Here is a 27,415-nt window from a genome sequence, read left to right as displayed (position 1 = left end):
TGCAGGGGATGTAGTGGAAGCAGAGGCGGACGGAGTTGGGGACGGATCGGGAGCAGTCGCGTCGAGACGCTCCCCAAAAATCTTATTGCCGTTCTCCCGGGCAGTATCTCGAACGACAGGATTCCGGAGGCACCTGCTCTCCCGACCAGCCGTGCACGCGGTCATCGGGATGGGGTCGCCGAAGACAGCACAGAGTGAGGAACAGTAGATGACGGCTAGGTCACGCGAGAGGGAGTGAGTGAGTGACGAGGCGAGGCGGGCGGCGGAGGAGGAGCGCGCGTGTATCACTCCTCTTCCCAAGCTCCCAATGGCAAGTGGTAGAGCAGCCTTTATATAAGGGGTCTCAGCTCTCCTCAACTAGCAAGGTGGGACTAAACTTCCCACCACCTGCCATCTCATACATGGGCCTCAAGGTTAACCAGGGATTAGTGTCTTACATGGGCCTCAAGGTTAACTAGCAAGGTGGGACTAAACTTCCCACCACCTGCCATCTCTTGAAGATTTTTCAATTTTGAGAATATTTTTTACTTCCAATTGTTTTGATTTTCAAACTTTTTTGAGTTCACGAACACTTGTCCAAACTCCTGAAGAGTTTTCGTATTTAAGAACATATTTTAATTTCTGAACATTTTTTTTCAGATTTGCAAAGATTTTTCAAAATCACGCACATTTTTCAAATTTGAAAAGATAAGTCGTGACTATTTTTCAGGTTGGCCGAGCCACGAAAGGAGCGACGTGAGAGATGTGGTAATCCCAAGATCGTCGCTTTCCCGGTGTACCAAACAACTCTAGGGTTCGATTTTTAGACCGGGATCGATAAGTTCAGTGTGCCAACAACTGGGATTCGGAGTTGGGGGTTTGATTTAGCTAAGCCCTACAAGTTTAAGGTTCAAAATGGGCTTTTCCCTAAATATTCTTGTCATTCTCGCTTATACTAGATGCTAATTGGCATTTCATTGGTGTAAGAGCGCAAGGATTAATATATGCAATATTCTCTTGCTTCCTTTTGTGATCATTATAGTATGGTGTAGTATTTGTCGAACTTTGTTTTGAAATGAGTGCGGCTACAGTTGGATGGCTGGCTCCCGCATCAGTGCTGGTAGACTACCCCCCCCCCCCCCCCCCGGCGGTCCGTTGACGGATTTGGTGTGCGGTTTGGAGGTCAACATTCGAGACGCCCTTACTCTTTTTGTCTCCTCCTTGATTCTCCGCTGGTGGCTTCACAAATTCGTACAAGAGAGCAATGAACTACAAGGCTGCTGCAATCACCTATGTATTGGTGTCATCGAATGATTATCTCATTGAGTTGTTTCTTTAAGGTCTCGATTCTTTTAAAAAATCCAGGTCCTTTGAAAAAGCCACAGTACTGCCGAAATGATTTAAATTTAAAATATTTTGAATGACACTTTTAGACACGGGGCCTAAATTTTTATTTCACACCCAACCTTGGTTTTCCAAGGTATGGCCCTACCATTCAGAGTTGTTGATCTCTTTACTTCTTATATACTAGAAGGAATGGGCGCACTTCGCCTTGCGGTTGGTGGTGTTGTGAATTCATACAAAAATGGTTTGGTGTGTATGGGAGATGATGAAATGTGTTTTCTCTTTTAACAATCCGGTATTTTGGTGGTCTCTTTCTGGGAGTATAGTTATGTGTTATCTGCAAATTAACCCACACTATGTAGGGTATTGGTGCTATAGTGCTGTGTGTTAGCATATTTTTATCACGTGATGAGAGAGCGCGAGACTAATGTATTTTTATAAGCGGATTGTTGTCGATTGATATGATAAATCATTACCAGTCAAAATCATGAACCAAATTCAAAAGTTAAAACTTCACTTGAATGGGAGAGCTCCTTGAGAAATTGTTGACCAAATCAAAAATTGGAACTCAACCCAAAATCATATTGGTGCTACAATGTTGCATGCTGGCTTTTTTTGTGAGGTAATAAGAGCATGCGTAAGACTGCTATAATTTTAAAAGTTGGCTGTTGCCGATTGGTTTGAGTCGTGACCAAATTTAAAATTAAACGCCTCATTTGAATGAGAGAACTCCTTGAAAAATTGCGGGCCAACTATTGGGAAACAATCCAGACCAATGTCCTCAACTGATGAGAGGCCTTTTAACCCCTAGGGAGCTGAGTGTTATACTAGATGCTGAGAGATCGATTAAAGTGAGTGGGTGCTTCCTTGAATGCCCTGTGATGATGCAATCAGTTATAACTTAGCACTCTCTCCGGTCCTTTTTACTCCGCGTATTAGATTTATGTCAAATCAAAATTTATAAAAAATGATCAAATTTGTATTAAAAATTATTAACATCTACAACATCAAATATTAATTTAGCATTGTGAATGTTGATACTTTTTTCTATAAATCTGATGGAAATAGAAATATTTTGATTTCGAACAAAATTTACATGCAGACTAAAAATAACCAGATAGTAGCTAGTTGCACAAATAAAGAAGGGAAGGAAATACATGCGGCTAGCTAACTGCCAAGCATCCTGCATGCATGCGGCCGGCCACCAAGTTCTTTTTTTTTCTGACAAGACATGGCACCAAGTTCTTAAACGAGCGAGCAAAATTCATCACACACAAAGTTTTATGTGCTGGTTTATAGGGCTTAGTATGACGATTTTCCGGCTGTCTATTTGAATAAGTTTTGCCCAATTTCAGTGAGGGAGGGGCAATGCCGGTGTGCGCCTTCGGCTTGTTTTAGTACTTATAGTCATTGTACTATTATGATTGATAATGAATAGATCGAAAGTTTTTCTGAAAAAAAAGTTCATCACACACACAGTTAAAAGAGCGAGTTTCTCTTTTTTCCTGAGGAAAAAAACTCCTGATAAGATCTACTACTATCTACTCCCTCCGTTCCTAAATATTTGTCTTTCTAGAGGTTTCAAATGGTGACTACATACAGAACAAAATGAGTGAATCTACATTCTAAAATATGTCTATATACATCCGTATGTCGTGAAAATTTCAAATCTCTAGAAAGATAAATATCTAGGAACGGAGGGAGTAACAATGAAAATCATGCAACCAAACGGGCCGATCAATTCGGTCGGTCGGGCCAAGCCAGGTTAATCTTTTCAGAACAGCTAGCCCACTTAAGGCCACCGCCTCCCATGCGCGCGCACGCTGGGAGCCATGGGCTTATTACGATGGGCCTGCCGCGGTGGTGAGCGTTAAACCCTCTCCCTCTCCCTCCCCCCCTCTCGCAAAAACCCTAGCCGCCGCGAATCGCTCCGACGCCCCCCTCCCCACCCCCTCCTCTCCACCGCCGGCGGGCGGCGGCGCGCCATGGCGAGTTCCTGCTCCCTCCGTCCCCGCCGCACGCCGGCGATTTCTCAGGCCGTAATAACCCCGCCCGTGTGTGTCTGTCTTCCCTCACCAGGAGCAGGAGCAGGCGACGTCGGTGGAGGTGGACTCCATCCTCTTCGGCTTCTACACCGACGACGAGGTCCGGCGGCTCAGCGTCAAGCGGCTCACCAGGTCCGAGCGCCTCGACGCCAAGAACTGCCCCGTGCCCGGCGGCCTGCTCGACCCCGCCATGGGCCCCGTCAACGCCAACGACACGTAAGCCATTCCCCCCCCTTCTCCCCCTTCTCTCTTCTCCTTCCGGTGTTGCTAGACTAGATTGATGGATGATTCTGTGCTGTCCCGACTCGGAGCAGCTGCAAGACCTGCGCGCAGCAGCCCGGCGACTGCCCCGGCCACTTCGGCCACATCGAGCTCTCCAAGCCGCTCTTCAACCCGCTGCTCTTCGACACCCTCCGGGACCTCCTCCGCTCCACCTGCTTCACCTGCCGCAAGTTCCGCCTCAGCGCCCAGCTGGTAACACGCCTCTCGTTATCCATCCATCCTCCGCAGTGCAGATTTCATAATTCCCCTTCCATGGATTCATTGTATGATTTCGGGCCGTTCGTTGTCAGGTCGACAGGTACGCCCGCGAGCTTGAGCTGCTGGCGAGGGGCGATGTTGTCCAGGCCAAGAACTTGCAAGATTCCGCTGTTTCGGAGGAAAGCGTTGAAATGGACGAGGACGGGTCAGTTGATAAACCGGCGTCCCCTTCTGACCGAGGGAACAAAACCTGGACATCCATCCAGTTGAAAGAGGCCCATTCCATCTTCTCCAAGCTGATGAAAAAGCGGGTGAACAAGTGTGCAAACTGCGGCATGAAGAACCCACCTATCAAATGCCAGATATATGGTTGGCTCACGATTCAGGTATGTCTAGAGCTGTATCACTGTCATTGTCTGAAAACCCGGACCTACTTCATCCTGCTTCTGCTTAAAATATGTTGAATTTCAATGTTCCTGAGTAAACTAGGTGTACTTAACTACCTTTTATACAACTATAGTAACGTTACGCACATTATAGGACAGAGGATAGGCCAAATTTTCGTATGAACTGCGGCTCTGTATGTTGCTATTATTCCTCCTGTTCGCTAGATGAAACCCAGCAAGAACTACTCCAACCAAAAGGAATACAAAAGTAAATAGGGAAGGCGAGAAAAATTCCGATTTAACCAATGAAAGCTAGACATAATTTTGTAGCTGTGCCTTTTTCTCTTACTCTACCATTCTACTCCCTCCGTTCCCAAATAATTGTCTTTTTAGAGATTTCAACAAGTGACTACATACGAAGCAAAATGAGTGAATCTACACTCTAAAACATGTCTACGTACATCCGTATGTTGTAGTCCATTTGAGATGGCTAGAAAGACAAATATTTCGGAACGGAGGGAGTACAAGTTTGCTTGTTACTAGCTACTCTGCATATCCTTGTTGGGGTTCTATATATCCTTGCACTTGTTTTATCATCTTGGATGCCTTACATTGTGATCTCTAGGTTTCATAGTGCCTTGATCAACACTATTACTGCCCACCTCTACTTCATGTTTTGCATGTGTGATTTTATCCTTGATGTCATCATCTCACAGTCTTTATGTGTATAGCATTTTCTTGCATCATAGGTCCTCATTGTACGTGATTTGCAGGGTACAGATGGTTCTGCTGTAAGAAGAAAAGCAATCACTGATTATAATCTTGAAGGAGATCGCCATATTTCCAACCCAAATGGAACTGGTGTTTCTGGTCTTACGGATGATAGAGTTAAAGCATCAAGCAATCAAACAAAAGACCTTTCTGATGATAGACCTCTCTTGACTACGGAGGTTGCATTTTCGTTTCCTTTTTGGTTTTGAAGTCACATTGAGATGTCTTGTGCATGTTCTGCAGGCAGCACATGACTGAGTTATTTCTTTTTGAACTGCTTCAGGTTGAATCTATTCTCAAAGACCTGTGGGAAAAGGAAGCCAGGTTCTGCATGTTACTATGCGACTTTCAGCAGAATTTATGTGTATCAGAAAAGAGGAGGGGCTATGAGATGTTTTTCTTGAAGAGTATGCTTGTGCCACCAAATAGATTCCGTCCTTCAACCAGCTCTAGCCTTGGAGTAAGTAGACCACAGTTAGTCTAATTGATTGAGTCTTCTTCTAAACTAATCATGCGATTTTTTTTTGGGCATAGATTATGGAACATCCACAAAATGTTATGCTAAGTAAAGTGCAAGAGGCCAATCTTGCACTACAGCATGACAGTGCCCATCCGAATCACATGGATGTTCTTACAAGATGGAGGGATCTGCAAACAAGTGTAAATTTATTTTACGATAGTAGTAAAGGCCTTGGTTAGTATGCATTCTTTCCTTTAGTTAGTTAGATCATCCCTTTTTGTTCTGACACTCAGCAAAAACTAAAAAAGATGCAAACATGTATATCTGGATTCCTCTACTTAGATAACTGGTTGAATCAAGTTTTGGAATGCTATACATGGCTAAGCTGTTACCAGTTTGTTCTCAGTTGTTTCGATGCGGTCATATATGGCAATTCATGATAATATGGATTGGGTTGCTTCTTGCTTCAACAATTTTGACCTAATCAGATTATGTTCCAATAATTTGTTTGAGTTCTTTCTGCCTTGGAGTTTCTTGCCTCTATTCTCAATTAGATCAACTCAGTTTCAGGGTTATATATATTAGTTCAGAACAGGAATTTTGTAGCACCAAATACAATTGAATTATTATGCGCCCTTTTTATGGGCGGTGATTAATGTGAATGCATAGCCCATGCTTATTTGGCTGCATTGTTATGAACTACGCCCTCCCTTCCAAAATGTACTGTGTACTAATTTCTTCTAAAAGTTACCTTTTTATGTTCAACAAAGTTATAGTAAAAATATATTAACACCTACAATACCAAAGAAATTTAATAGATTCCACGATGAATCCAATGATTACTGATTTGGTATTGTAGATGTAGATATTTTTCTCAATAAGCTTGGTCAAACATAAGAGAAGCTGACTTTTCAAAAACTAACACACCTCGTATTTTAAAACAGAGGGCGTATCAACTTGGGAAATGCTTAGAAATTTGTTTGTGCTTGCGTTCAAGAATTATGATGCCCAGGCGGATATATTTGTTGTCGTTGATGATGTCTATGATTGTTTTTAATAGAAGTCCTATGTTTACTAGAGCATTACTTTACTAATGGGCTTGGTCTTACATGCATTTATACATCATGCCCATTTTCTTTTCCTCCACTAAGAAGTCCCAGCTCTTCTGAAATGTTTATGCTGATGACAGGAAAAAGCGGGAAAGACGGTCATGGTGTACGGCAATTGGTGGATAAGAAAACTGGGATAGTTCGACAGAAAATAATGGGCAAGAGAGTTAATCATTCCTGCCGTACGGTTATATCTCCGGATCCGTTTTTAGCTGTTAACGAAATTGGGATTCCTCCTGCTGCTGCTTTAAAGCTGACTTACCCTGAGGTACTTTCTTCATGGATTGACCTGCATTTTCTTCTTCTGTATTGGCATATAATTAAAATTTCTATGGTTATGTTTATGATTGTGCTCTGAACATATTTGAAGTATCCACCAGCCTTTTTTTCACGGCTGTAGATTCTTGCATGCTATCTTACTAGTGTTACCCTATCCAATAAAGCGCATGACTTTTGACAATGATGTATCCTTATTCTTGAAATTTGAACAACATTGAAGTTGGATTGGTTGCTAGTTACTCCCTCTGTTCCAGAATTTAAGGTGTATTGGTTTCCGTGCAAGTCAACCATTTGAATGTTTGACCAAGATTATAAAATAGCATAACAACATTTACAATACCTAATAGAGATAAAATATGAAACTTCTTTTCATGATGAATCAAATGATATAAATTTCGTATTGTGGATTATTGATATATTTTTCTAAAAACTTGGTCAAACATGCACTCGTTTGACTTTTGGAAAAACAAATACACCTTATATAAAGGAACGGAGGGAGTATTAAATAGGTACTTCTTGTTATTGTTGAGTTAGCAGTTGCGTCCACCTTTTTGGGCGATGCGGGGAAGAGAGAAAACACACCATTATACAGAAGATTTTTCCCTTTTTGTAGATATGTTAGCCTGTATCCAAGCTGTTCTTTTGTTTTGTATGTAATTTACAGGATTCATCATGATTTTTTTTCATGCGCAGAAAGTGACGCCCTGGAATGCCAAAAAGCTACAAGGAGCTATAAGTAATGGCTCGGAAATTCATCCTGGTGCGACACACTTAAAGGTTAACAATCAGAAGTATAAATTACAGGATGAGCGTACCAAACGTCGTGGCATTGCAAAGATGTTGGCTGCTTCTAGAGGATCAATTTCTCAACCAGGGAAGGACCCTAAATGTGAATTTGAAAGCAAAGTTGTATATCGACATATTCAAGATGGTGACATTGTACTGGTCAACAGACAGGTATAAATATTTTGCTAGTATGCTTAACATTCCGTTTTCTTCAGCAGCAATAACTGAAAACAAAGGATAAACATTCTTCAATCTTATTTCGGTGTTGTTTTAGCAATGTGGGTTTTTGAATGTTGTTATTACTTCTTCCATGCAACCTTTTCCACACAAATACACATATTTATAATTTATTTGCAACATTGTTGTAAAGATGTACTCCCTCCGATCCAAAATACGAAGTTCTAGGTTTGTCATATTTTTCTATATATACTTGATCAAACTTAAAAGGTGTTAGACCTGGAACAGAGGAGCATTATGTAATTACTAGGTGTGGGCGGGCACCACAGGCACGTTTTTTTATGTGTAAATTTCTTCATTATTTATGTACATAGAGCTCAACATACAAATCTATAGTGGGCCTATTGAGGTACATGCAAAACATTTTTTTCATCTCATGGTTTCATTTGAATGTTAAGACGATGGTAAATGCCCTGATCAACTGCAGTTATGCATACGACATGAGGCCCATGACTTGTAGCCCTACTTGTCAGGCCAACTTCATAATTTTGGCATTGCCAGTTTCAGGAGGTGTTTCACTATAAAGTCAAAACATGAACATCACAATCTAATAGTGAACTTTGGCTGGAGTTGCAACCACTCACCACTCTGCTGCCAATCATACTGCTTTAGGATTTTTGTGACAGCATTAACACTTAGCTTTTGTAGATACAGCGAACTGTTAGTCTACATCCCTAATCCCTCTCTGCTTGTGATTTGAAGCCTACTCTTCACAAGCCCAGCATGATGGCCCATGTTGTTCGTGTGTTGCCTGGAGAGAAGACAATTCGAATGCACTATGCCAATTGCAGGTATTTGGAGATGTCCCTGTTATTTTCTTTTGTTTATATCAAATGTTAAAATAATTTTGTTTCTTTTTAGTACATACAATGCTGATTTTGATGGGGATGAAATGAATGTGCACTTCCCTCAAGATGAAATATCTCGGGCTGAGGCCATCAACATTGTTGATGCAAATAAGCAATACATTGGTCCAAGGAGTGGGGAGGCTGTAAGAGGTCTCATTCAGGTAATACTATGTATATGCAGATGTGTCTTTCACCATGTCAACTGTTGTATAGTCAGTTGCCACATGCATCTATTCTAACTAGCAAACTCGCCATGCCTGTGATATTGACAAGCAATAACAGATGGTTCTGTATTTTTGTAGGACCACATTGTTGGTGCTGTTCTCCTGACAAAAGTGGACACATTCTTGAGCCGTGAGGAATACAGTCAGCTTGTCTATGGGTCTTGTGTGTCCTCATCTCGTGGTCCTTGTCAATCTGGTAAAAGGGTATCTATTGTGAAGGATGATGACACATTGGAACTTCTTCCTCCAGCTTTTGTGAAGCCAGAGCGGTGGACGGGAAAACAGGTTAGATGTTTATACAAAGAAACATGTGTGACTGTTGGTCTTGATCTTGACATTGCTTTGAAGTCAGCTGCATTTTTGTTTTGTGTGCAGGTCATAACAACCATCTTGAACCATTTAACGAAAGGCCACCCACCATTTACTGTGGAGATGAAAGGGAAAATTTCAGTACAATATCTAACAGCTAAAGTACGCCATGTTGCTGAAGGAGAAAAACTTAGAGATCCTGAAGAACTAGTTTTATATATTCGCCATAATGAGCTCTTAAAGGGCATGATAGACAAGAACCAGTTCGGGAATCACGGGATAGTACATACAGTTCATGAACTCTATGGTGCAGATACAGCTGGAAGATTGCTCTCGATTTTCAGCCGCTTGTTTACATTGTTCTTGCAGGTAACTTTGAAAACATATTTTTTGTATCTTTTCAGTATAGGTGGAGTGTCTGACTGGTAGGCTAGTAGTGATAGACAGTAGCACGGTCTACTCTTCCTTGAATTTGGTGCTACTAAAACAGTTGTACCAATTAAACACTCTAGTAGCAAGTAGCAACAAATAATATTCGTAGACCATAGACGTGCTCCTAAATGTTTTGGCAAAAATGAAGCATTTTCTAGTCATCTTTAGTTACTCTTTTTTAGTTGAAGACTGTATTCCTTTAATACTCATGAGTCATGACCAGCATGATGGCTATCTGGAGCAAATAAAGAACTCCATTGATACTCTTCACCAGCATGCAGCACATATTGGGCAATGCAACCAGATAATCTGCCTTGGAAATTCATCTAGACGTGCTATCTAGCAAATAAAGAAATGAAAAGGAAATCTAATCTGGATCTGCATACCGGACTACTTTGAATGGGCCAATCCACTGTTGAGTTGTCTATTTGAGTCATATAGCACCGCAAGAGGCAAACTGAAAACGTTTAGTCCTGTGCTGAATCATATTGTCATTCTGCGGTAGATCATGTGAAAAACTTATCCAGCTGCCACAACAGCGTGATACAACTTACTTTTGTGTTGCCTAAGCAAATAGACAGTAGTTATTTTGATTGAAATATAGTTGCCTATTTGTACTTAATTCTTTCTTTTGGCATATTGACGCTTGTAACACCATACTATTAGAGCACTGCCATATTATAATATGCTTTATTAAGCCCTGCTGTTTTTCCTTATAAAAATACTGTTGGTTCACTTGATGCTCAATCATTCATCTGTTTTTTATAACTAGTGCTTGGACTAGTGAACCAGAAGATAACATAAGATAGGCGTTAATAGCCGTTGTTTCTACTGGAACATTATGTTTCCCTGTTCTCACCTTTAAAATCATTGAATTAGCATTTACTACCAAGTTAGTGAAATTTATTTTATCATCGTGAAATATCAGTCGATCTCTCTTGAAGCAATCTCGACCCAGTATAGGTTTGGGTAATTGGATTATCAAAATTGTTTTTACTCCACTATTCAGGTTGACAGTATAATTCTAGTGTTTGGATTTATTTAGGATGGTTTGGCGCTAATCAATCACTCTATGTTTTAGAAAAACAATGTACACATCACCCCTAACCTTTTGGAACTGGCTATTATATTTTGTATTTGTGTTTCCAGTGGTGAGATGCTATACTTGAACTGTAGAATATTGGTGATCTAAATGTTAGTATTACTCTTGTCATAATGGTAACTTGAAGTTGCATGCAAAAAGTGATGCCACACATATAGATGAATGTGCGCCAGTTTGGATGTCAGCAGACTATCTAGGGCAAGAGAGAAGGTGCAAGACAGTTTAAAATGCATGGCTGGAGCCTGGACATGAGCTGTGTAAGACAACTAGTGCTAGGTTGTAGCTTAGCTAAAGTTGAGCTATAAAGATCTGGATTTTTCAGAGCATTGATGATGCTGTAGATATGAAAGTATTTTCTTTAAAAGAAATTTTGCCAGATCATGGTCTACATCATAGAAGGAATGGAACAGAGCTCAAAAGTTGAGGTTTGGTCGTGGTTCTGTTCTTTGCGCCATCTGTGCAGAAGGGGAATAGAGGGAAAAATAATGCGATAATAGTACTGGTAGCGGCTTACTGATGGTGTGAGTTGTTTGCCGGTGGGGTATCGGTGTAGCCGTTTATGCTCAGGTGGGTTACTTAACCGCTTTTACAAAGGTTGAGGGTGGAATTACTCGGTTTCAAATATCAGGGGATTAAAGTAGCCCTAGTGGCTAGTGCCAAAGATCAGGAGTAATATGTACTTCCCTTTGTGTCTAAGCTGTGGCCTATTTGTTGTCACCTTTATTCCAAGTTGTTCTATTATTATGAATTTAACTTCCTTTGGTTTTGGCACACTGTCTCTAGGTTTTGTCTTGTTTCTTTGCAGTACTTTTAGTTGCAATTATGTTACTGTTGGTCTAAGATACATTAAATTCTTGCAGTTTCATGGATTTACTTGTGGAATAGATGATCTGTTACTATCCCAAGAGTCAAATAACGAGAGGACGGATTTTTTGTCGAGAAGTGAGGAACACAGTGAAGAAGCGCATAAGAAATTTCTGTGCAAGAAAGATGTTGATACAGGTTTGTTCAATATTATCTGGACAGCAAATACTTTGTGCGCAAGCCACAAATTCATAACGATTTTGTAAATGATTATGAGGACAGCTAGTCTCATTGAGATGCTCTATGGGAGTATCAGATCCTCAATCCCATTGTTTAATGAGCAAAAATAGCTTTTTGCTTGGTTATTGGTAACAGTAAGGGTCTAAGTGAAGGAAGTGAAGAAAATAATCACAGATCTCAAGGACCCAAATCATCTTGCGTTCACAAGATGCTAACTGACAAAATGGCAATTCCTCCAAAATAAACTAACAAAATAGCAATTCCTCCAAAATAACTGCCCTTTTCTTGAGATGTTACTAGTCCTGAAAACAGAAACCTTGTCAGTCTGTGAACAGTATTCTAAAGTCGGCATGAGGGGGCACGTAGGTAGCTTTTGCTGTGGTACCTGCCTAATTTGTAGGCCCGTTGCTGGGCTGCGTAACACTTTAAAGGGTGGCCAGGGCTGAGGTTGCAGTGGCCCATCGAAGCATAGTGGTGCCGCAAAATAGAACATAGTGCCTTTTAGAATACTGACCGGATGTTTGGTGTGTGTTATCAAAATATTTCTCGTTCCTTTGCGGCATGTGACTAGTATTTACAGGTAATATTCGACATTGGAAGTTTTACCTGTGATGATTTGCATTTTTTGAAATTGCAACTTAGCTAAATGCAGCCGATGTGTGCGTGCTTGATTAACAACAGGCTGATTAGGGTTAGACAATTGTCTGGATACCGGTTAATATGTCACTGGCGGCAGGGCTCATACTTGTCGCGAAGAGACCCTCACGCTTAACAACTTCTTATTTATTATTGCATGAACAAAAAGGATTGCATGCTACTCCCTCCGTTCCTAAATATTTGTCTTTCTAGAGATTTCAACAAGTGACTACATACAGAGCAAAGTGGGTGAATCTACACTCTAAAATATGTCTATATACATCCATATGTGTTAGTCCATTTGAAATCTCTAAAAAGACAAATATTTAGGAACGGAGGGAATAGTTAAGGATGACTCGATTTACCACAATACACAAACTTTATCTTTTCTTCAATTAAAGTGGTCTCTTTGTTTAATACAAAAACACTTTCCTGCATACCTATGCGATTATGTCTACCTAATAACCAATGTTGCCGGTATCAGGATTCTAGTCAAAAGTACTTTTTATTGGATCGTAGGATCAGATCGTAGTATAAGTTCTTAAAATATAACAAATTCATACATTTCAGAAATATAATTCTAATGGATTATCGACGTAGCTGTTTCGGAAAACATAACATTCTATAGATTTTTTTCCAAAGGTTATTATGTTAGATGCGCTACCATTTACAAATCATAGCCCATGATACACCCATGATCAAGAGAGCTCATCTCGTGAACAGCTGAGCAAGTGACTACTTTAGAGACTTATCTGCATCCCTTGTACCGCATCCATCAAGCAACAAGTTATAGGCCAGTTTATAAGTTTCTTTGATCTGCAGCGACTACATCTAATTAAATCTGGGCTGGGCTACAAATGTGGGATCACAATCATATTTTTCTTGTGGTATTAGCAATTTTACAAGTCATATTGTGATACTTTTGTATTGTTTGCCTCCGGTGAAGTCATAAAATCGTATGATGCTTCGATAATCCTAATAGCCTGCTTTCCATCTTTGGTATTAATTGGCTGGGCTACCTCTCTAGCCCATAACAGCAGCCTTTCTGTTTGTATTCAAATTGGAGCTGCAACCTTATTACATTTGCTATTTTTATGCAGATCGAGTGGAATTGCAAATGAACGTCGAAAAGGTTGTTCGGAGAATAGGAGAATCTGCGAACGTTGCGTTGGATAAAGCAATGTTAAGTGAACTAAATGGGTTAACAACTAAGGTCAATAAGAACATGTTTCCCTATGGTCTACAAAAGCCCTTTCCTAAAAATTGTCTCACTCTTATGACTGCAACTGGAGCAAAAGGAGGCGATGTAAGTTTTTTTTCCAGGGTTGCTGAACAATGCAATATTCTGTGTTGAACTCGAAATATATTGGATGACCTGGGAAAGTGAATTGTTTCACGGCAGATACAATTCTAAACTCGAAGCGCAAATTACTTTACCTACTTGGCCTAATATCCTGCTACTTCATTTCTCTTGCTAGGTTAACATGACACAAATCTCGTCATTGCTAGGCTCACAAGATTTAGAAGGAGCGCGTGTTCCACGAATGATATCTGGGAAGTCATTACCTTGCTTTCCACCATGGGATAGTTCTTCAAGAGCTGGTGGTTACGTTAGTGACAGATTTTTAACTGGTCTCCGCCCTCAAGAGTACTATTTCCATTGTATGGCTGGCAGAAATGGGTAAAGGTTTCTTTGCTCTTTCTAATACTTAAGAAACTACCTTTTTATGCATCAATGTATACACTTTCCCAGCCTTGTTTGACATTTATAGCTTTGTTTCTAAGCAGATGTTTAGTTTTTAAATGTATATCGATTTATATCAGGCATACTTGGCTGTTCGTATTTGTTAGAAGTGGAGACAAGTGAGTTGCACAAATGGTCTAATTACTTCCTATTATAAATCATTCGCCTGTTTGCCCTTATTTGACGTAGTATGGGGAACACACAAAACAATGTTACTTCCGCACAACATTGCACACTCTTTCTTGCATCAATCACTTCACAAACAATAATGTTGACATCTGAAATCATACTTAAGTTCTGGCCTGGATCGGCGTGCCAAGCTTTTAAACTTGCTCCGTGACATAAGTATTCGTGATGAACCAATGCTCTTTGGATATGGAGTGGTTGATAAATTTGATAATATGTTGATGTGAAGCCCGTTGGAACACAAGAAATTTGATCTACCTCCAGTTATCGCCTTCTCTCATGTGTTTGCAGCATCCCCGTTTAGTATTAACAAAGGAGAATAATTATTCTCTTGGTGGAAAAGAAAATATTCTCATATAACAGTGATACTTTCATATCCTCAATTGCCAATCTCATCTCACCATTATAATCAGATATATCATCTCCTTAGAGCCATCCATTATTACATCTGCAGTGGCTTTTGTTGTTATGATGTTTAGCTTGTGTATGTTCATTGCAGGTTGATTGACACAGCAGTCAAAACATCTCGTAGTGGATATCTTCAGCGTTGTCTTATCAAAAGTCTCGAATCATTGTTTGTTTCATATGATCACTCTGTGCGTAATGTTGATGGATCAATCATACAATTCTGCTATGGAGAAGATGGAGTTGATGTCCATAAAAGTAGCTTTCTCAAAAAGTTTAAAGAACTCGCTGATGTAAGACATTCACATTCCCAATTCTAAAACTACCCAAGTTAGACTTGTAGTATGCCTTGCTCTATGCATTTGTTTGATTGAACTGCTAATTGTCTGCAATTTGTTCCAAATCACAGAATAGAAAAGCTGTGTCTGACAGGCTTGCGGGGTACAAGGGTGAGCTTGAGATGTACAATGGTGATCCCCTGTCATTCAAGTCCAAATACATTACTAAACTGCCTCAAGGACTCACCGAAAGCGCAACGGGTTTTCATAAAGAAAACAAGTGTTGCTGCCGTAAGCTTAAAAAAAAGTGTCGCTGCCGTTATAACATCAATGAGGAGGAACTAATGAAGTTACTGAAAGTCAAGTACGTGGCTAGTCTTGTAGATCCTGGTGAAGCTGTTGGTGTGATCCTTGCTCAGTCCTTAGGAGAACCTTCAACGCAGATGACGTAAGAACATTTCTGTACATCTGTTTATATGAACTAGAACTATATTATGTGCATTACTTCGATATTGATTCCATTTTTTATTTGTTTTGCGGCATATTCTATTTCTTATCTGGGGACCCATTCAAAATTCTTGTACACATTTTTGTCATGCCCTGCAGGCTCAACACTTTCCATCTTGCTGGAAGAGGGGACATGAATGTCACACTTGGGATGCCTCGCATACAGGAAATCCTAATGAAAGCATCGGCTAATATTGGCACGCCTTATATGAAGTGCCCGGTGCATAAAGGCAAGAAGAGGTGAGATTTATTTGTTTTTTTTAAGATGCAATATCAAACTTTCCTCTATAAAAAGTAAACAAGAATCCCAACAAGATATTTGCACTAATTCTCTACATGTGGATATTTAGGAAGGATGCTGCATGTCTGGCTGAAAAACTAAGGGGTGTTACGTTGGCTGATGTTGTGGAAGGAATTGAAGTATGCACAGTTCCTTTTCACAACAGTAATGGGCATATTTCGAGTCTCTATAAGTTGCATCTAAAACTATTCTCACCCGACTGTTACCCTCCTGAGTCGGAACTTACAGTAGATGAGTGTCAAGCATCCTTGAGAACTGTGTTTGTTGATGCAATGGAATATGCAATCGAAAAACACCTAAATTTGCTACACAAAGTTAGTGGAATCCAGGAAACAAGGGTAAAGGACACTGAGAGTTTACCATCAGAAGGTCCTGAAGAATCCGAGGGCAGACCTACCAACGGGGACGAGTCTGATACGAGTGATGGTGACGATGAAAATGAGGATGACTTGGGAGCTGATGCAGAAAAGAGGAAACGACAAGAGAATGATGAGATGGAGTATGAGGATGATATTGAAAATGAAGATGGCATGAACAGTGACCCTGATGAAGAGACAAAACATGAACTTGATAATGAGGATGATCCAGCTGAGTCTGGTGTTGAATCAGAAGAGAATGACGAAGGACATTTGTCAGATTCCAGTAACAAGACTGCAAAATTAGAAGGCAGGCTTGCAGCTACTAAACTCAAGAAAGAGAGAAATGAAACGGTGGAAAACTTGCAGGAGCAGAAGCAGGCACAAATAACCCAGAAACGCAGCAAAAAGTTAAAACTGACTGTTCATGTTGAAAGTGCAGATTTGAATTTTGAGGTTCACTACATCTTGCACAAGGAACCACATATTTTACTATCCCAGGTACCTCATCATAAACAAAACACTATATGTTTGCTTTTCTTTCAGATGGTAGTAATTGAATATGACATAACTTGTTTTTTTTTTGTTAGTTTCTGAACATGTGTTGATCTGACTATACTATGAATCCATGGGGAACTTGTATCATGCCCACCGTATGCTTATGGTCTAAACTTTTCTCCTGCTGTTCAATTGTGTCACGGCAAGCACTGTTGTAAGTTTAGTCCTACATTGTTCTAATGAGTAATGGCATAGCAGTAGTCCATCTATGTGTCTTAGAAGTGATACATGCATTTGATTTGTAACTGTATGATTTTCATGGCATTAGTATTGATTAGGATTGTGGTTATGTTTTGGATTTAAAAGTTTGTAGGCAATTTAAATCAGTATTTGAGAGAGTTAAAAGTCAGACCAGGCTCTCTGCGAGTCTCTGGGATTTATAATCCGACAACAGGGTGTTTTTAAAAGCTGACCCTTGTGACCCATACAAGTTGGTTTGCATTTTCTGTCATCTAAAACTTTGGACATAAGAAAATCTGATAGAAGATGCATTTAATTTTGCTTTTCCAGATTGCCCAGAAGACTTTGAGGTCCCTATTTGTCAGTGGATCCCATAACAAAAACATAGGTCTATGTAATGTTATTTGGCCAGAGAAGAAAAAGAAAGGTGAAACTGAAACCAAACAAAAAGAGAAAGAGAGGAAAGAAGCCTTTCGAGGGCTGCAAACGGCAGGACTGGACTTTGAGGTATTCTGGGATCTGCAGGACTTCCTGAACGTCCGCAAGCTTACATCTAACGACATACATGCTATGTTGAGGACATACGGGGTGGAGGCTGCGAGGGCCACCATCATTAACGAGGTGAAGGCCGTGTTTGAGCCCTTTGGCATCAAGGTAGACCCGAGGCACCTGAGCCTGGCGGCTGATTACATGACCTCGGGAGGCTCCTACCGACCGATGAACAGCCTCGGGATGGCCCGGTTCTGCACGTCGCCGTTTGGCAAGATGAGCTTCGAGCAGGCCACGAGGTTCATCATGGAGGCGGCCTACCATGGGGAGGTGGACAACCTCACGGGCCCTTCGGCGACCGTGTCCCTGGGGAAACCGGCCAAGACCGGGACCGGTGCCTTCGGGCTGATGCAGAATATCACCCTGGAGGAGCGGGCGGTGATGTAAGAGCGCCCTACTCGGACCTTGCTTTGGCATAGATGACAAGAATCGGTTGCTGCGTGTCCAGCCATCACTTGTGTGTTTTGAAGGAACTAGTCATGTGAATAACATTTTTGTGCTTGCTAAGAGCAAAGCGATGTCATTCTCACCTGTTTGTATCTACTACTTTCTATCTATTTGGTACGATAGATGCATCCGTTGCATTGCAGTTAGCTTAATTTTCTTTCTACATTTGGTCATCCACCTGGACGCTTTAACTGAATTCATGGTCCTCTCGTCGTTCAATAGTACGTACAAAGCAAGCTGTTTGAAATGTCTTATAAAAACAAACAGAGGGAGTAACTGTTTTACCTTATCTTTGGTTTAGTACATGCCTATGTAGTTCTTGGACAGTAAGTGGTCGTGATCTGATCTCTTATTTGTTATTAGCTATATTATGGGACGGAGGAAGTATGTACTACCAGCCATTGTCGTCAGCTCTTAGCAGCCTATCATATCATAATAGCCTTGCACCCACAATCTCCTGCATGAATAAAATTTGTACAAGTAACAAGCCTCTTGTAGTGAGTCAAATGTTGTACCAATAGCTGGATTAACCACGACTTCATTATTATTCCCATGCGCTCTATATTCTGGTGCATATATGTACAAAACTGGGGAGATGAGTTTTCGAAAATGTCAACTGTGAACACATTCCTCCAGTTATGCTGCTTGCACACCGCTATCCAGCAAGGTGCTTATTAACCGGCCAACCATACAACAATGACACATTTCGACGAAACCCCCTTCCACGCATTGACGAGGAACATGACGGATGATTGCCACACGCTCCCGACACTTATTTCTTGTCTGGGATCTTCTCCAGGAGCTCCTCGAGGACCTGGAACAGATCGCCAACGATCCCGTAATCCGCGACCTGGGCAGCAGAAACAAAAACCAGGGCAGGATCAATAACAGCGGTCGATATTTGGGGTTCGATGCTTCAAGCTCAGTCTGCGGGGGAAGCGGAGCTGAACCTGAAATATTGGGGCGTCCGCGTCTTTGTTGACCGCCACAATGTACTTGGAATCTCTCATCCCCGCCAAGTGTTGTATCGCCCCTGACACTCCGAAAGCAATGTAGAGCTCAGGCGCAACAATCTTCCCGGTCTGCCCCACCTGAGGAGAAATCAGGGCATTGTGATGACACATCAGACGGTAACCAACTCGAAGGGATTGTATGCCGAGTACATAAGCTAGGGACAAGATCAGAACATGAATCATTTAGTTGCTAGTATTTGATTATGCCACTCTGATAGACAGACTTGAGGAGCTTACTTGTAGTTCATTTGGCACATATCCTGCATCTACGGCAGCTCTGGTCGCACCCACTACACAAGGGGGAAAATGCGTAAAACCGTGTGCACAGGAATGGATTTTACACGAGGCCTGGCCTTCACAGGTTCAGTGCCACCTAGGTTCAATGGACAATCAAGTAAAAGCGCAAACCTGCTGCGCCAAGTTTCTCTGCCAGCTGCTCCAACAATTTGAAATTCTCGGCGCTCTTCAAACCTCTGCCTCCAGTGACTACCACGCGTGCATTTGCAAGATCTGGCCGTTCTGTATCTTGGGATGTAAGATTCACCCATGAAGATTTCCTTGAGCTTGCTGCACACCGAAGGAAAGAGTTCAACAAATACGTGGCATGATTTATAGATCCGTAAAAGCATGTTTTGTACCACTAAATACAACCCGCAGATGCACGCACACACCAGTGACACTACCACCCACACACCCAAGCATGAGCGCCTGCTCAAGACTGAACTATGGACCGTAAACCATAATAAGTGTTTGGAAATGGAAATCTAGTAATACTCAAATCAGACCTTGAACTTTTCATTGCAGAAGTCAGAATATTGTCTTAATAGATCCAAGGTCCAAGAAAGGTAATGCAGAATTAACAATAACAACTCTATAAGGGGTGTTGATAATAAAAGAATATGGTGAGGAAACTATACAAACCTTCACTGAGGAAAGAGAGATCAACCTGGGTTATAGGCGCAACTTTAGTTTCTGACATAGACTCGGTAGCTGGAGAAAATGATGTTGATCTAATACTCATCATACAAGGAGACTCCCCAGTATATCGTACAGTGCAGAGTGCATTTCCAGCATAGATTGGCCTTAAGAAAAGAGTATGTATTAGTCAAAATATGATATATATCATCGAGTTGGCTATGCTAAAACATCAAGCCATATGTTGACTACCCTACGAATAAAAGAAAAGGTTGCTGTCCATCTTGTATTGTTCATGTAACAATACGAAACAGTAGAGTGGACTATCGCACCTCACAAAGACCCGGGGCTCAGAGATTGCAGTGACGTCCGTGACAGGGGAGACATCTAGAAGAGCCGCAGCGCGTGGAAGCAAATTCTTCCCGAACGATGTCGAAGAGGCTATAACATGAGAGTATCCGCCTTTCTGCTGCACGGAGCGGAGCAGCTCGGCCCAAGGCTCGGCTAAAGGATGCGCAAACACGTCTGAGTCCGCAACAAGAACCTGCAATGCAAGGGAAAGCAAATGAAGATCTGTTTCCTGCCTTGCTAACTTCTCTTCACCCTCTCTGAACTGAAATGCAGAGCATGGCAAAAGAAAAAGAAAAGCAATTATGCAAACACATATACTAGCTGACTAGTGCCCAAAGACTATTATTATGTTGGGGAACAAGAGGTAGCCAGTAAGTAACAATACCTCATTGACCAACGGATGGCTAGCCGCAGCATGCTCGGCAGCCTTGTGCAGCGCCGGTCCGGATCCGCCGAGGAGAAGAGACACCTTGTTCTCTTTGGCGATGGCCTCGGCAGCCACAAGTGCGCTGAGAGATGAGGGCTTCACAAGCCCGCCTTCGTGCTCCGCCACGACCAGAGTGCTCACCTAGCAAGCAGGAGAAGAGCAGAGTCAAGCTGCGAGGGTCGAGGACTGTGGCGGCGGATGGATCCAGGATTCCAGGAGACTCAGGGCAAACTAACTTTTTTTTGGAAATTCAATTATAATTCAGCAGAACTAATGGCATAAGGTGGGTTAAAAAATACCAGCTTCCACCCATGTGATACAGACATAGATCGCAGCACTAGGAGAGGCCATAGCAGGTATGTACAGGATGGATACTGAACCTAGGACAAGTGAGGCAATAGGCTGAATCCAATCTCAGGGCCAAGGCGTGTGACACCGCCACTGAACCCTGCTGATTCCACTCGCTTATGATGAAAATCTTTACAAGATCAAGACGCAAATTCTTCTTCTTTTATTTAGCATTCACACGCTACCCTGGAGCGGAGTAGACAGATAGCAGGCAGGGATGAAGCCGCTCAAGAGAGCGAGCACACCAAGACAGACAGACAGACAGACAGAGAGGCAATGTTGGTTCGCCCCTCCTCCCCTCGCCGCGGTCGCCGGGATGGTCCGGCTGGCCACCACAACCACCTGTGCTTCCGTCATCGCCCCGGTCGCCGGCTCTACATCGGACGGGGACGAGGCTCCACCTCGGAACCGGATCGGATCGAACGCGCGCGTAGGGAGGGGAGAAGCGGGAGGGGGAAGGGGTAAGGGGACTCACGAGCCTACGCAGCGTCCTCCCGGCCGCGCCGCCGGCGCCCGCTCTTCCCCGCCGGAGCGCTCCCGCCACCAACGCCGCCGCCATGAGCCTACTCTGCCTCCCTCTCTCGCTCTGAGAAACGCAATGCAGTGAAGAAGAGCAGAGAGACGTCAAGCAACGGACTAACCAATTCGCGCACGTGTGCACCGCGGTCGAGATTTTACCGCCACGTCAGCCTACAAGTACTAAGATAAACTCTAGGGGAGTGAGCTCATGAATTCAACAAGATAAACTCCCTCAACCAAAAAGTCAAGAGAATAAACTCTAGAAAAAACAACTATATATGCCCATGAATGATTGTTTTCTTTTGGCTTACAAGCTCCGGTGCAAAAGCCGAAAATAAGCCCAACCAAACACCTTGAGTCAATCATGTGATGTTCCGACGGCTCTCCTAGTGCGGGCATCAGGAGCCGGCTATGCCATCTGCCGCTACACCATACTCGGTATCTGGACCTTGGTCTTAGCCACGATAGTTATGTTCAATAGTGGGTTTCGCCAAGTACGATGAGAGGGTGAGGGCTCCCCAAAAAGGCAACAATGACACTTGTCATTTGTTCTAACACCCCCACAATACTTAAAAACAGGATGACATTGAAGAACAGACTAAGATAGATAGAGAGGAGGTGATTCTACTCGATTGTCATTACATGTTCAATTTTTGAGAGGGTGCATTGTCCAATGTTAATCTATAACTTTTGGTTCCACGTCATGCTTACAATTATTTCAGAGTAGTGAGTTCACCTCTGCGGTATAAATGTGACACTAACTTTTGGTTACACCTTTGTGTAAACTTGATAGAGGCGGAGCTCTCCCTTCTATACGACTCGTTTTACACCAATGCACGAGTGATCCACACTTGATAGGGCGACTGCTTGACACAAATAAGCACATTCTTGTTATTCCGCATTGACGGTAGAAGTGCTCACAAAACAATTGATGTGACCATCACTTACCTGCTATTGGTTGGGTTCATCATCGCGGAAACCAAATCAATGTTTAGAGTTGTAGGAATGGTATCAAACTAAGAGCAACTCTGCTATCCGGGCAACCTCCATATCACGTTTGGAGCACATTGAACTGGAATAGAATCATCGGCTTCGTTCCTAAATGGGGGTGAAAACTTGGTCGCAATGCGACTTACATTCACAACACACAATAATAATTAGTTAAATTGCAGTAATCAGTTAAACTACTTGCCACATGGCTAGAGTGTGTTTTGGCCCAAAATCGCCATATTGCCGCTTATTATGGCGATCCGAACCATATGAAAACTCTGCTAGAGTTGCTCTAATGCTACGGCTATTCGCCTCTGTGGGATTTTCAAGGTGGGAAGCTAAAGAAGATGGACTCCGCGGTGGTCCTGGACCTATTGAGGGGCCAGGCCTTGATACGTCTCCCACGTATCTATAATTTTTGATTGTTTTATGCTATTATATTATCAGTATTACGTAATTTATATGCAATTTTATATCATTTTTGGGAATTAATCTATTAACTTAGTGCCCAGTGCCAGTTGTTGTTTTTTTTCCTGTTTTTGGTTTTATAGAAAATCCTTACCAAACGGAGTCCAGACGCTACGGAAGTTTTTGACGATTTTTTTTCTGGACCAGAGGGACCCTAGAAGCTTCGGGGAGGACAAGAAGACCTAGAAGGAGACGACAAGGCAACAAGGTGCACCCTTGGGGGGGGGGGGAGGGTAGGCATGCCCTGATGTCTTGTGGGCCCCTCGTGGCCCCTTCTGACCTAATTCCAGCGCTATAAATTCCTAATTATTCCAAAACCCCAGAGCGAGACCCGAAACAATTCTTCCGCCGCTGCAAGCCTCTGTTCTTCCGCGATCCCATTTGGAGGCCTTTTTCGGTACTCTGTCAGAGGGGGAATCGATCATGAAGGGCTTCTACATCAACCTTGCTGCCCTTCTGATGATGTGTGAGTAGTTCCCACGGGACCTACAGGTCCATAGCAGTAGCTAGATGGCTCTCTCTTTCTCTTTTTGATCTTCAATACAATGTTCTCTTTGGAGTTTTATTCGATGTAATTCTTTTGTGTAGTGTGTTTGTTGGAATCCGATGAATTGTGGGTTTATGATCAGATTATTCATTGAAAGTAACTGAGTTACATTCTGAACTTTTGTTTGTGTGATTGTTATAACTATGTAATGCTATCTGATATATGAGTTTTCTTTGACCAAGTTGATGATTAGATCCTCAGTGGGAGTGATGCATAGTAGTAGGTTCAATCTTGTTGTGTCCTCACACTGTGACAGGAGGAGTAGCGAGGTAGGTATTTGTATTGTTGCTACTAAGACTAAAACGATGGGGTTTAATCATATTGCTTGATTTTATTCTGTCTACATTATGTCATCATACTTCATGTGTTACTCTGTTTGATATGAACTTAATACCTATAGAGGCAAGCATAGAAGCGCTATCGAAGTGGAGTAATAGCAGTAGATGCATGCAGGAGTCGGTCTAGTTGTCACAGACGTAATGCCTATATACATGATCATGCCATGAAATGTCATAACTATGTGCTTTTCTATCAATTGCCCAACAGTAATTTGTCTACCCACCATATTTTTATGCTTATGAGAGAGATGCCTCTAGTGAAAGCTATACCCCTAGGTCCACTCTAATCATATCGCTAAAACCCTATTTTCTTTGCTGCAATGTATTTACTTTGCAATTTATCTATCAACAACTATCAGGTTTGATCTTGCAATTAACGAGTACAAGCGGATTGACAACCTTCTTGGCCGCGTTGGGTGCAAGTATTTGCGCTTGTGTGTGTAGGTACTACCGACGGTTGTTTGCATGAAACTACTATTGGTTCGATAACCTTGGTTCTCTACTGAGGGAAATACTATCCGCTACTATATTGCTTTTCCCTTCCTCTTCGGGGAAAAACTCAACGCAACTCACAAGTAGCAGGCCTCCACGAGCGTGGGATCCGCGAGGAGCCAATCCGGCACGATGTCAGACGTCATGAACCCACAAACTACCCGCATCCGTTTGGACCCATTTTGCCATCCAACGCGGTATCCCATCGGTCTGCGGTCCGGTCCGGACATCCATTTTTCCACAAACCGGAGATAATGGGGCTTTGTGGGCGCCGGACCGCTGCCACACACACACACACATCCGGCATCCCGAACCCACCCAAAACCCTCTCCCGCGTGAAACGGTTGTCATGCATTCATGATGCTTCAGAGCACCACCACCGCATTCAAGTCGACCCAGAGCGGACGCGACTCTAGTGTCGGCATTGAAGCAGCGTGCCGGCCGAGAGCGCTGCCTGCATCGCATCCCGGTATTCGCGGTTGTTCAGCGATAGAGGACGTGATTGGACGGGATGATAAGGATATCTACCGCTTTCAAATGGGTTGCCCGTCCGTTCGCCCGCCGCCATTAAACATGCACGACAGCCGTGAAACCAACTCCGGTGCCCACATTGAGACACCCCGCCACTTGGCCTGGCCGGCATCCGCTATTTAAATGAGGTCACACTCAGTACAAACCGCACCACACTACGTCCTGCTTCACATCCTCCTCTGTGCACCACCTAAGCCATGACCGCGAGCTCTAGCGCGTTGTGGAAGGGCCTCTTGATGGAGCAGGGCTGCCGTGCGAGGTGGATAGAGGCCGGCCTACCGGCTAGCTCCCGAGAGGTCTTAGATGACGACTCTGTGATGGAGATGGCCTCCTATGATGAGAAAGCACCCCTGGCCGCCCCGTTCCATGCCCGCTTGACCATGGAGCAGATGCAGGCACACTTCCATGCCACCATGGCGGAGGTGCAGCCGGCTCTACCGGTGTTGATGTTCTGGTAGGCGTAGGAGGAGCAGCGGTACAACCTCACCCTCCTCGAGTAGCATTGGCTAGCGGAGGGCCAAATCTATGGCGAGCTCGCTAGCAAGGAGGCTGTGGCAGCCATGACCACGGAGAACCCCAACTTTGTCGCTGAGCAGCGGGCGCTGTACGAGGCCGCGCATGCTCGCACACAATCGGACTTGGAGGCAGCACAAGCAATCGCAGACGAGAACGCCGACAGTTGTGCGTTGTTCACGCCTCCAACTGTGCTTAGTTGGCGCCGGTATGAGGACGAGGCCGACCCGTCTACCTCAATCATCGACCTCACGTCCACTGTGACGGACAGGTCACAAACGCTAATGAGGAGGAGTAGGGCATTCTAGGCGACAGGGCTTCGAGTCCCAAGTGGGCCGGTCCGTGTCCCGTGTTCTACCCTTCCTCGACGGGAACCACACCTTCACTTCGCGGGTCTCGTCTTTGCCGGACATGGACACGGGCGCCTGACATGGTCACGTCGGAAAAAAGGTCTTGGAAGGCGCTGCCGCCGTAGATTTAGACGACATTTATGTCCGGTTGCTTTTGTTTAATGAAATATGTCAAAAATGTGATGGATGTGCTCTGACTTAGATAAAAATCAATGTAATTTGTCTACTTTGTTTAAATCCGGTTTGGAATGTATGCGGACATATGGTTGGATGGCCGGCTCATATATCACTGTCCGCGGACCCGTCTGTATGCGTCCGTGAATGGATAGCTAGCTTGTTTGTTTTAGTCAGCGTTGGAGATGCCCTAACTAATAGGGGTTTTAGTGATACAGCCAAGCTTACTACATGGCGGATTTCCACATGATCTTACATAGCCCGCGTTCCGGTGATGCGTCTAGCATCACCGGTGGGCCGTGGGCGTGTGGAGGTGTGTCTCCGGCGGATCTGTGTTTGGTGGATTTGCTCGGATCTGTTTGTCGTTCGTCTTCGTTCGTGTGTCTTCAAGTTGGATTCTTTTGATCTACACTCTTCATCTGCGGCGGTTGATGTTCTGGTGCGTTGGTTCTATGAGGTCTTAGCATGACGACTTTTCGACTGTCTACTACAACAACGTTTGCCTGGCTCCGGCGAGGGAGGGGCGATGACAGCGGTACGCCTTCGGCTCGCTTCAATGCTTGTAGTCGTCGCTAGGTGGTCTACGGATCTGAATGTAATATTTATTATTTCTAGTGTTCGTTGTACTACCATGGTTGAAGATGAATAGATTAGAAGTTTTTTCTGAAAAAAAACCACAAAAAATGTTTTACCTACAAGGGATTAGTTAGGTCGTTAGTTGACGATGAGTGAGGTTACGGTGGCTTCAGGCGCTATATATGCACCTCTTGCTCGCGAGCTACTCCCTTTGATCTGTAAAAAGTGAGGTTACGGAGTAGTTGAAAACAAAAGGGATTTGCCCATGTTGCATGCCATCTTCGGGGTGTGGATGTAGTTCATGTGCTACGTAGGGACCCGCTACAACACTGATATTTCCCACTGTAGATAACATGGCAGGGGCGATAAGTAAGGGTGTGTTTGGTTGGGGAACCAACTGTCATGGAATGGAATGGTTCCATTCCAGAGGAATGGGTCCGTTCCATTCCTGTGTTTGGTAGGAGCAAAAGAGCGGAACGGGTTGGTTCCATTCCGCTGTTTGGTTGGAAGAACGGAATAAAAAATGGAATGATATAAATTCAAAATTTCGGCAGCATTTCATTTGTATTTTCAAGAAAGACAACATGACAATATATATTGACAATCTTAACATATAAATGACAGCACATATAGCACAGGTTTCAACAACACATAAAACACAGGTTTCCCAAAAGCAATCAGAATGCAATAGAGCCATGCATGTCAAGTTCACATACTTGACAGCCACACATGTCAAGTTCACATACCAAATGTCCAAAAGCAATCAAAGTGCACTACAGCCATACATGTCAAGTTCACATACTTGGCAACCATACAACCATATCGAATTTAGAAGTTCTTCTTGACATACCTACTCACCCAAATGGACTTGTTGATTTGGG

General features: G+C 43.0%; 2 protein-coding genes across 3 annotated transcripts; one reads left to right on the top strand and one right to left on the bottom strand.

Annotated features, from left to right (window-relative positions):
* Positions 1–3,145: 3,145 nt before the first annotated feature.
* On the top strand, positions 3,146–18,134 carry LOC109734022 (DNA-directed RNA polymerase I subunit 1). Of its 2 annotated transcripts, XR_012183422.1 has the most exons (22): positions 3,209–3,311; positions 3,403–3,584; positions 3,683–3,842; positions 3,941–4,234; positions 5,008–5,184; positions 5,289–5,465; positions 5,540–5,699; positions 6,655–6,842; positions 7,547–7,810; positions 8,579–8,667; positions 8,738–8,885; positions 9,027–9,233; positions 9,324–9,626; positions 11,652–11,793; positions 13,572–13,777; positions 13,950–14,152; positions 14,901–15,099; positions 15,216–15,532; positions 15,691–15,831; positions 15,942–16,749; positions 16,839–16,960; positions 17,317–18,134. XR_012183422.1 is itself a non-coding variant. In XM_020293235.4 (21 exons), the coding sequence occupies exons 1-21, from the start codon at positions 3,309–3,311 to the stop codon at positions 17,920–17,922; spliced, it is 4,974 nt and encodes a 1,657-aa protein (XP_020148824.3). In that variant the 5' UTR covers positions 3,146–3,308; the 3' UTR covers positions 17,923–18,134. The 2 variants fall into 2 exon arrangements, 1 of the variants encoding a protein (XP_020148824.3); XM_020293235.4 differs by lacking the exon at positions 16,839–16,960 and having other exon boundaries at positions 3,146–3,311.
* Positions 18,135–18,504: 370 nt separating this feature from the next.
* Positions 18,505–21,698, bottom strand: LOC109734025 (electron transfer flavoprotein subunit alpha, mitochondrial). Its single transcript, XM_020293237.4, has 8 exons — positions 21,512–21,698; positions 20,647–20,829; positions 20,243–20,454; positions 19,917–20,077; positions 19,404–19,562; positions 19,233–19,285; positions 18,933–19,073; positions 18,505–18,832 (listed from the first exon to the last, which is right to left on the bottom strand). Exons 1-8 carry the CDS (start codon positions 21,593–21,595, stop codon positions 18,755–18,757), a joined length of 1,071 nt encoding a protein of 356 aa, XP_020148826.1. The 5' UTR covers positions 21,596–21,698; the 3' UTR covers positions 18,505–18,754.
* Between the last annotated feature and the right edge of the window lie 5,717 nt (positions 21,699–27,415).

Source organism: Aegilops tauschii, chromosome 5, assembly GCF_002575655.3.
Source record: "Aegilops tauschii subsp. strangulata cultivar AL8/78 chromosome 5, Aet v6.0, whole genome shotgun sequence".
Classification (NCBI taxonomy): Eukaryota; Viridiplantae; Streptophyta; class Magnoliopsida; order Poales; family Poaceae; genus Aegilops; species Aegilops tauschii.
The sequence above is the reverse complement of the archived record's forward strand: the minus strand, read 5'-3'. Positions and strand labels throughout refer to the sequence as shown.